The sequence below is a fragment of the Labrus mixtus genome, chromosome 20 (assembly GCF_963584025.1).
Source record: "Labrus mixtus chromosome 20, fLabMix1.1, whole genome shotgun sequence".
NCBI lineage: Eukaryota > Metazoa > Chordata > Actinopteri > Labriformes > Labridae > Labrus > Labrus mixtus.
The window spans coordinates 2,362,487-2,373,669 of NC_083631.1; the positions used below are offsets into that span (position 1 = coordinate 2,362,487).

Consider the following 11,183-nt stretch of genomic DNA (forward strand, 5'->3'; position numbering starts at 1 on the left):
AAACCACTGCTGTCCCATCCCACTCCCACAAAAAAATACCATCCAATCCCAGAATTGAAAAGAAAATCCCATGGCATCTTAAATTAAGATGGCATCCTGTCCCATCCAGCTCCCGTTTAGTATTTTTACATTTTTAATTACTTCAAGCGTGTGTCTTGGGGCCAATCTTCCCAGAGTCACGGCCTTTAACAATGAAGTTACATATTTTACATACAGATACTGTGTTGCACTACAGACACTCTCGACTCTCATGAACTGTTTTAGTATGTCCGACTTGCTCCAGAGAGCTCTGTCTGTTAAACAGAGGGATCATTGTTTTTACCTAACTATTCTCTGCCTTTCCCACATCAGGTATACCTGCTCTCTCTGAGTCCGTTGATGTTTAATTTATGCCACGACTGCAGTGTGTGCATAACCGTGCACAGTCACACTTATGATTCCCACTCCTGTCTCTGCTCCCGCTGATTTGTTTTCCCTGTCCTGTCCCAATCCCGTAATTAGTAATGAAATCCATTCCCAGGAATCCCAAAAAATGTCAGCCTATACTTCACACTGAGAATTCAGGCATGAGAAAAATATTTATTTAATAAAAGCTTTCAGAAAGTATAAAAACAGTGGAAAGAAAACATAAAAAAACACAAATTTTAAGAATTTACCTACTGAAGAAAATAAATAAAAAATGCTGATCGTTAACAAGACATTGTTTTTGATCAATGATCAATCTTAAACCAGTGTTTAAAACATTGCTAATAGTCTAACAGACAATAATAAGGAAATATATTCCTGAAATATGTACATAAACTACCTTTTCAATTAGAAATGACACATTAACCATAATGTTTCATCATGCTGAATGGAGAAGGAATGCAGTCACTTACTGTTATACAAATCAAATTGACAAGAAATATTTACATACTTTCTTTAACTTACATTTGAAGTCCATATGAGTTGCATAAATTGCTATTTAGATTAATTCTTTATTTATGTTTTTCAAATTGTGTATACTTTATTAATCCCTGAGGGCCAATTCAGGTTTACGCTCTGTATTGACAGATATGCTAATCACACACATAGGCCCTAAATACAAACATGCATTATATTAGAGAGATTTCAGAGTGAGGGGACTACGCACAGGGGGCGCCTGAGCAGCAGGGGTTCATAAGCAGAGTCCCTGCAGACATCATGAAATATCTGTACAGCTCTGCTAAAATATATAGCAGTATATATATATATATATATATATATATATATAATATATATAGGTTATTCCCACTGATATCATTCCTTATTAAAAAGGAAAATCCTTACTCTATAAAGAATTAAATAAGTTGATTAACTGGGGATCAAATTCCACATTCCAATTGAGAGATGACCAACTCTACCACTGAGCCACAGCCCCTAATCAAATAATTCACTTTTTTATCGTTCCTTTTAGCTGTTTCATTTCCTTTTAATCCGAAACAAGTTCATTTTTCCATTGTTAAGTTAATGTCACCTATATACCATAGAGTATGTTTTGTAATGCAAAATACAGGAATTCAAAAAATGCGATTAAAATGCGATTAATTGTGATTTAACCCAAAAATTATATTTTTGCAGCAATGTTCCATTTTAATACTTTTAAAATACAATGACCAAGATACACCACATAAAAGCTTTTTTTTTTTAAATATTCGATGCACAATTGCAGTGAAGCAATCTGGTGCATTGGCTTCTAATGGCAGGGCAGTAGTTGACTTTATGTTTGTGATTGCAGTCCTCAGGAAATGAGTGGACCCTGTGACTGCACAACACCCCAGACTTGAGACTCTCTGTTTTCATGGCTGCTCTTGGATCCCTGAAGACAGAAACACATTTCAGTCAGTTTCTACTTTTTAAATAATTGAACTCCTTTTTTTCTCTTAAGCAAACTGATCCCATATCAAATGTTAAAGCTTTTATTTTGTACCAGGAAATACTCATTTGATTTATGTTAACTCTTATTTGTCCTCCTTTTGATACAATATGAGATGTAAAAATGGAGCCAAATAGATTTGACATTGTATGACTTCAAAGGCAGCACACTGCTACATTGAACTCTGATGTAATAAGCCAATGTGAAATGAAAAATTATTGGAGAGCAAAGTTTAACTTCACTTCATTCCACCTGATTCAGAGACACTGCAAATAGAAATAAATATTTACTCGAGCTTTGCTGGAGTTGGAATGAGCTTGACTCTGAGTATGTCTTCTTCCTGGGTGCACAGCATTTTGACAGGATGTTTCCATACTCCTCCCTCACCTAAGCACAGAATAAAACATGAGTATTGACCTCAGACAAAGCAGCGGATTAAAAAATATATAACGGCTGTGGGTCAGTTGGTAGGGTCGTCTCAACCGGAAGGTCGAGGGTTCGATCCCCAGCTGAGCAACAAGTCCGATGTGTCCTAGGGCAAGACACTTAACCCTGCATTGCTCCCGCTGCTTCGGTGGTGGTGTATGAATGGATTAGTGTTGTACTTACTCTCTGATGTACGTCGCTTTGGATAAAAGTGTCTGCTAAGTGAATTGTAATATTGTAACATTGTATTAGAGGATTGTGACCGACCTGTTTAGACGAATGACGAATGACGAAGAGCATGACCCCCTGCAAGCTGCCAAAGATGGTAAACAGGTAGGACATTACAATGGTGCCCTCCTCAAACTGGAAACATCCAAAGATCCACATGGTGCCCAACACACACAGCTGAGCCACTGCAGTAATGGTGAAAACCCTGCAGGGGGCAACAAAGACACTCAGGGGTCAATTCTCATGCACTCATACTGGAATAGAAATTGTCTCATTCCACACAGTAAATACATTATCACATATTTAAACACATACACAGTCTGTAGTCCTGCAAGAACTCACTTTATTTTCTGCAGATTGTCCAGGTCAGGGTGTAATCTTGAGAACTTCTGTGCCAATTTCCACACAGTCATGAGAAAGAAGAAAATGTTTATCTGAAAGGCAAAGGAGAGGCTTTAAAAAAGCAATGATCACAGTTTAGAGCATTTTCACATCAATAATTATGTTCATACTCACAATGATGATGACACAGGCGGGGCCAAAGAAACTCCAAATGAAATCCAGCTTCAACCAGCAACTGCAATAACAATTTAGATTCAATTAAACGGACTAACAACGTAAGCTCGGGTTCAGGTAACATTTTTAAATGGAAATAACATTAGCATCAGTAGAGGGAACTCACTGTCTATCAGTGCCGTATCCCTTGGCGTTAACTAAGGCAGAGATAGCGACGATTACAGCTGGGACTCCATAGCCACCTGCCATCATGTAGAGGGTTTTGAAGTTGGTGTTAAAGACCAGGATTACCATCCTGAAGAGTTGTATGCCCTCCAGGCACATCCAGCAAAATGCAGCCAGGAAGAAGAAATGCAGCAACCCGGCAACCACTGCACAGCCAACCTTGGACAGGGACGAGAAAGAGGAGAATGATTATGACTAGTAAGAAAAGTGCAGAGATTACAGAGAAATATGGTGTATAGAATAGATATAACTACTTATTCAATCAACTATATAAGTTTTAAGCACCCAGATATGTCACTTAGCAGCTTACTGTTGCTCCATAAACTTCACTGTTGATTCAAAGGTTTCAGAAATGTTCTGTGTTGATCTTGGCAATGCAGACATTTTAAATGTTACGTCAGTAATTACCGGGTTTTCTGTACGAGAGATGCCTACGAGGAAAATGAGGTTGGCAATGAAGAGACTGATGCATAGGTGAAGGTGGATGGTTGTTCTGGGGCTGTGGATGGAGCGTATAAACCAGAACGTCAGGATGCAGATGAAGAGGCAGATAAGTGACAGGGAAAGACCCACCCATGAGATCAGCTCTAACTCAAACCTGTCCTGTTCAAAGACACACAGAGAGAGAAGGGTTACATTACAAAAAACAGAAAATGACTTTACACGCTGTTGTGCCTCAAGGTTGTTTTTTTAAGATTTTGAACCTTCAAGTCATAAAGTGCCATGAGCACAGCAAAGCTGCTCAGATGGTTGCAGGAGCACACAGTGTATTCAGGATTGGACTCCACCACACTGCAGCCACGAGCAGACCACGTCCCCCCTTCCTCTGAGGAGTTCCAGAACACACACGCGTGGGTTTGGTTTCTCTGTGAAACAACATCGAGTTAGTAAACATGATAAAAGTCTTATCTTCAGGCATGAATATATTATTATCCTTGATAGAAAATGATGTAATGCTACCTTTTCCAGGTGGTTAAAGGTTAACTTGATAGGCTCTTGGAGATGGCTTGTGTTTGTGTTGCTGACAGAAACAGTCACTACTTTAGAGTTGATCTTAAAACGTTCCTTTCCTTTTGGTTTCATTCCACTGTAGAAACCCTCTGCAGAGCCTTCCAGGTTTGCATAGCTTAGCAGGGACACTGCTGTAAAGCCTTTCACAAAGCACAGGAAGGGGAAACATTTAATGTACATTCATTAAAGTGGTAAAACTTTAATTAATTAATTACAGTCAAGATGATTACCAGGGTAAGAGGAAGGATCTCCTGCAGCTGTCTCCATCTGCATGTCCAGCTGAGCTTGCATTGATGATAAAACCACAGCTCCTTGGGGTAAGTCAGCTCCCTTATGCAGCAGCAGCTGCAGCTCTGGACCCAGATACAAAGATCAACATGCACTGCTTGTCTGCTTATATCAAATAAATTACTTCAGTCAAAAGTGAAATCTATGATAACATCTGAAGAAGTAAAAACCTCTTCAAGTAACACATTGTATTTCTATACAAACACAGAGCAATGACAGAATTGAATACATTTATCTTTGTGAGTGCAGACTTTAATTAACCTGTGTGAGTAGATGATATTTTGGTTCCTGGGGGCTTCATGAAAGGTCCTATGAGCTTCAGTGTGTTTTCCACCAAGTCAAGAAAGATGGAGACTTTCCTGTTATCGCTGAAGGTTTCACCGGACAAGAGATTGTCGATGACAGACAACAGTCTCTGTGTCCACAGGACACAGAGACACAGAGGGAGCAGCATGAGCATGTGTAGAGAGAAACAGGAGACAGAGTTGGTCTGAGGCAGACTTTCAGGCTGCATACCGCCTCAGGTCAACATAAACAGTCTACAAAGTCACTGACAGACATCTGAGAAACACGTGACAGAGCCTGCAGGAAGCAAAACTTCCCGTTTCTCTGCTACTTGCAAGGAACTGAAGACATCTTTAAATAATCACACTGTATTTCTATTACTTTATGTGACCATGTACCTTGAGTAATTCCTCTCCGTCCAGCTCTGTTGAATCCTCACTTTCTGTCAGCTCTAGACAGCTTTTATTCAACTGCACCACCAGGTCGTGTGCAACAGGAAATGTCTAGAAAAGCAGATTTAGAAATGACATAGAAGTGTGAGGCAGTAGACATTAGGAACATATGATGAACTTTAGTAAGAAACATGATAAGAGTTAGTGTTCCATTACCGCTCTCAGATAGCTTGTATCTTTGTAAACATCACAGTTTAACGCTGAGGAAACAGGAAGTAATGTTTGATTAAATGTTCTTACTGATGCCTGATAGCATTAATAGAACAAGGATGCTTGTGGTAATGATCGTGTTTGTTTTATATATTTTCAGAGTAAACACAAGCTCAGTAATAAATGTAGGAAAATAAAAAGGTACTACTGTGTTCTTACCAGTGCAGCGAGACCCATTGTTGCCATAGTTGGTAAATCCAGCATGGCAAGCACAGTGATGACCATTAGCTCCACGGTGGCAGGTTCCATTTCCACAGATTGTCTTATCAACCTTACATATGTCTAATGGAAACAAATCAGTGGGAGGAAAAGTGGTTCAAATGTGTGGTCCAAGAGGGAGAACAAATATCCTGTTCCATCCATAGGTTTACAAAGATAAGACAGAAATAACATAAAGTGGGCTGGACACAAACAAAACACGGGGCCATGCTCTCAAAACCAACCAGTTGCAAATTAGTCATTTACGCTGACAGCTGTCAGCTCCTTAAAAATCTCTCATTGAATTATAGGAAAACTGAATGGCCAACAATTTAATTCTTATCGTCTTTAAACTAACTTAACTTCAACTGACGTAAAAGTTAGAACTCTGTTGTTGAAAAGCACGCCGGCCATCAATAACTCATTTAATCAAAGTCATGAAACAACCTACATCATATTCAAGCCTTTATTATTCTATGAACCAATTTAAGAAACTTTATGAAATCAGTTGTACAAAAAGCTGAATTTAAGCATTTTACAAAATGGTAACATAACTCTCACCTTCACATTGACCCTGTGTCCCAGTATAGTACGACTGGCCAGATGTCAGTCCAAAGCCAGGGTTGCAGAAACAGTGATAACTGCCCAGTGTGTTGTTGCATGTTGCATTCTGATCACACACCTTGTCAACTTTACATTCGTCAACATCTGTATGAAGAGGGAGAAGATTTAAAGGAATCGTTTGGAAGGGAAAGCAACACTCCAAAAACAGAAAGAGACTAGATAACTCATGTCTGCAGCACACAGAGAACGATTAAAGCTGCCTTTAAAATGACATGGTACAGTTTGTACTAATAGTGAGGGAACTGATACACATCTTACCTGTACATGTATCTTTGTCAATGTGGCCAAAAGTCTTTCTTCCTGCTGTGGAAATGAATCCTTCCTTACAGGTGCAGGAATAATGTGGAATTGTATTCTTACATTCAGCGTTCGGTCCACAGATGTCTTTTTGGGTCGAACACTCATTGATATCTTCAATGAAAGGATTACAGGATGTTTATAGCATGATGATGACTGTTAAAGTTGACTCTTTACTGTCACTAAGATAAATTATAGAGACGATAACTTACCTGCACATTGTGTACTTGATTTTGAGCTGAAACCATCAAAACATTCGCAAGAGTAGCTTCCTTCTGTGTTCACACAAGTGGAATACATGTGACATGGTCCAGAACCAGGATTAACATCAATGTCAACACATTCATCTATGTCTAAATTAAGGAAAGAAAAGAGGGATAAAGATGAACATCACATACAAAAAAGTGCTGGGAAAAATATCATTAATCAAACAGATTCTTTATAACACACACACACACACACACACACACACACACAAACAACACACACACACACACACACACACACACACACACAAACACACACACACACACACACACACAAACAACACACACACACACACACACACACACAAACAACACACACACACACACACACAAACAGCACACACACACACACACACACACACACAAACAACACACACAGACACACACACACAAACAACACACACACACACACACACACACACACACACACACACACACACAAACAACACACACACACACACACACACAAACAACACACACACACACACACACACACACACACACACACAAACACACACACACACACACACACACACAAACAACACACACACACACACACACACACAAACACACACACACACACACACACACACACACACACACACACACACATAAACAAACAACACACACACACACACACACACACACATAAACAAACAACACACACACACAAACAGCACACACACACACACACACACACACACATAAACAAACAACACACACACACACACACACACACACACACACACACACACACACACACACACATAAACAAACAACACACACACACACACACACACACACACACACACACATAAACAAACAACACACACACACATACATACAAAGTATGGAAAAGACTCAGTTGCCACATTATGTCTTATTATTTTCTTTGGAAGGTTATGTTATATGTAAGGTTAACATTTCATACCTATACATTTGTTGTCAAGCATAATAAATCCTGGTTGGCAGGACAGGACTACAGGGAGGGAAAGGTGCAGAGCTGAAAAAAAGGTAACTGTCAGTCTACAGTTCATCATTTTGAACATTAATGCATTAACATGCATCCCACACTTTTCTCTCTTAAAATTAACTCAAAGGTTGGGGCGCTGGTGGCGCAGTGGTGCGTGTGCCCCATGGAAGCTGTAGTCTTCCAAGCGGGTGGCCCAAGTTCGAATCCAACCTGTGGCTCCTTTCCTGCATTTCATTCCCCACTCTCTGTCTCCCTGATTTCTGACTCTATATTCTGTCCTATCTCTCTAATAAAGGCACAAAAAGCCCCAAAATAAAATTCTATCTACTGTCCTATCAAAGTCATTAAACAACTAACTCAAAGGTTTCCCTGCAGGAGAGTGAAGGTTCTGTTTCGCAACATTAAAAACAACAATGCACAGTCAGTCCTCTGTGGCTGCCTAAATGGCACCAAATGGAGGTAATGTCCAAGTTAAAAAAAAAACCCATTGATAAACAGAACATTTGAAATTATGGCTTACCTTACGGTTGCCTTCTTATCTTTAGATAGGATCATGTTAAAAAAAATAAGCGTGCTGACCAATAAGTTATTTTAGAAAGTGGAACATATTGTAACCCATGGCAACACATGGATTTCCTGCCTCTGAAGGCAGATGTGTAAGACTTTGGTCACTATCAGGCAACCAGTAATGTGAACACTGTGCGATGAGCTCATAGTGTATAAATATCTCTTTAAAGCAGAAGAACAGAAGTCCTCTGTGCAGCGGGGCCCAGATAGAGGGCCGATAGAAGAACAGCTGCTGCGTTAAGCATCACCTTCCTTCCTCTATTCTGAATATATTTGGGGTCTTTCCCACACCTTTGCATTTCTTACTATAATAATTTCTCTTGAACTTTGATGAAAATACTGGCTGATTGTAATGTAAGAGTGAAAATGGGATATGCAAATAAGTTAGAAACATATGTTTGTTATGTTCTTTCTCTATGCAGACATAACTTTAGTATGTTCTTAAATGATTGCTATGATGTTGGTTACAAGTGTTTACAGTAATGTTAATATCCTGTTATTAGGTAGGCCACCTAGTGGGCGCTGTTCAGGCAGGAGTGAGCTGTGTAGGGAAGGGGAGAAAAGAGGAGAAGAGAGGTTGTGGAATGTACCGTGCGTCGGAGAAGCTGACTAAAGTTATGAGAAAGACCCAGAACGTGTTTGGACTGATTTATTCCTTCACATACACCCATGTCGCTTACAGTAAAAATGGCACTTTTGTCAACATATGTTAACTTTATTTGAATCAACCTAGTTACTTACTTCACTTAAAAGGTAAAAGCTGACAGAAGTTTAAGAAAGTTAAACACAGTATGTACAGAATCTTTTTTGTGATCTTAAATGTCTGCAGTGAATTAAGCTCCCACAGAAAAACAAACACAGATACAAATACCCGTTCTTAAAATTTGTCCTGCTTCTGTTGCCGGATAGTTTCCCTCTCTGGAGCACAAAAAATGTCCCTCAGCAAGTTGCAAAAGGATGACAGATGTGACTCACCCAGAATCAGGAGGTTCCACCTGACCGCCATGCTGTAGAGGGAAACACTGTCCAAAGGAAAGTTTTCTCTTCTCTTCTCTTCTCTCAATAAAGTGTAAATAAATGCTGATATCAGTGGTGTCTCAACAACTATCTGTCCTTACTGCTACTTTCTGGGTCTGTCTTCCCCCCTATGACTCTGCTCTCATTACTGAGGTGACATGCTGAGATGATAATGATAATGAGGGGGTTCTCTCTCTATCTCTCTCTCTCTCTATCTCAGTCCCGCCTGTGAAACAAAAGTTCTGGAGTTACTTCAGGCACTTCTGCTCTTGTTGGGGCGGGGTTATACTGAAAGGAAATGATTGTGCCAACTCTCTCAACTTTTGCTTCCATGACTGAAGTGTGTTACTTAACTATGTTTTTTTTCCACAGGTAGGTTTCAGTCTCTCTTTCAGTCTCTCTGTTTAGTGTCTCTCCACTCTGTTGGTTGGGGTCACTCAGAGGGTCAAGGGGGGAGTTTAGACTATTCATAGACAAAGTCCAGCTGGTGGGTCAGCCCTCCTATAAGCAACTTTTTAGCTCAGAGTCTACTTATTATGGTGTTAACATATATATAGGTTTTGCCTCTGAGTGGGTCCAACTGAGACAATGTAACAATGGTAACAATGTTGAGCTTCACACACACACACACACACACACACACACACACACACACACACACACACACACACACACACACACCACGCTCCTCTTGCATGTTGATGACGTAAGCATCTCATGAACAGTTTACCTCAGTGCGTGTCGTCAGAGATGAGAGCGGCAGCATACAAGTTCGCTGTACTCTGCAACAAAGTTTATGTTAAAATTTACCTTTGTTATAATCCTGCTGTCCTCGTATGGATATCCAACAGTGTTTCCAGTGTTGAGTCAATGACGGAACAGTAAATATAAATATGTACAATACTGGATGTCAGTGAATAAACACTGCTGGACCACAAGGCAGTTTAAGACCATCTACGTCTCCTCATCATTTACTCTGTATCCTGACCGATACACCATCCTGTTTCAAGTCAAAACCTCACAGTCGGGCCCATTAGATCCTTACCCAGAAGAGAGAGTGTTTTTTCCACGGGAGGGTCCAGTCCAGATGACCCCCTTCCAGACATCTCAGGCTCACTCTGATCACTTCCATAGGGACGCTGCTAGCCCCAGGCTTCACTCAGAGGAGAAATATGAATAGTGATGTCAGACCTGAGTATACACCCTCCAACCAGGGAGCACAGTATCGTGATCCCAGTCTCCAGAAAGAATTAAGAGCCATCCAAGAGGAAAGGACTAAGCTTCTCCAATCACAACAGATGTTCCAGTCAGGTTTAAATGTACTAGTTGAGACCCGAAATGAGATCAAAGAGCTCGTTGAGGAAGCCCGCTTGTTGAGAGCAGATATGAGTGAATGTAGTAGCCCACCAGTAGAATCCAGCACGCCAAGACAACCAAGTGCTGCAGCCCCTAAGCGCTACTGGGGTGTAACCCAACCAAAGGAAGAGGAGGACTGGCCCGATCCTCCACCCTGGCCTGAGCTGGATCAGGATCTGCACAGAGACATGTCCCACCTCAAGATGGAGGAGCAAGTGGTAGACAGTAAGCAACCCTATTACCCCTTTAAGAACCCTGTATATCCACCTGCTAAACATTCACTACCAAAGAGGTTGTATCAGCCTCCAGCCCCTGCTTTTGGTAAACCAGCCCTTTCTTACACCCCTGCA

At 40.5% G+C, this 11,183-nt stretch overlaps 1 protein-coding gene across 2 annotated transcripts; it reads right to left on the bottom strand.

Annotated features, from left to right (window-relative positions):
* Positions 1 to 559: 559 nt before the first annotated feature.
* LOC132953997 (adhesion G protein-coupled receptor E1-like) lies at positions 560 to 9,659 on the bottom strand. 2 transcript variants are annotated; one of them, XM_061026413.1, is made up of 19 exons: positions 9,436 to 9,659; positions 7,852 to 7,923; positions 6,867 to 7,007; positions 6,616 to 6,768; positions 6,295 to 6,441; positions 5,695 to 5,817; positions 5,482 to 5,525; positions 5,272 to 5,376; positions 4,850 to 5,003; positions 4,531 to 4,653; positions 4,250 to 4,440; positions 3,994 to 4,155; positions 3,698 to 3,892; positions 3,231 to 3,448; positions 3,065 to 3,125; positions 2,891 to 2,982; positions 2,588 to 2,753; positions 2,185 to 2,281; positions 560 to 1,837 (listed from the first exon to the last, which is right to left on the bottom strand). In XM_061026413.1, the coding sequence occupies exons 1-19, from the start codon at positions 9,464 to 9,466 to the stop codon at positions 1,818 to 1,820; spliced, it is 2,295 nt and encodes a 764-aa protein (XP_060882396.1). In that variant the 5' UTR covers positions 9,467 to 9,659; the 3' UTR covers positions 560 to 1,817. The 2 variants fall into 2 exon arrangements, with proteins under 2 accessions (XP_060882396.1, XP_060882397.1); XM_061026414.1 differs by lacking the exon at positions 9,436 to 9,659 and adding an exon at positions 8,414 to 8,482.
* Between the last annotated feature and the right edge of the window lie 1,524 nt (positions 9,660 to 11,183).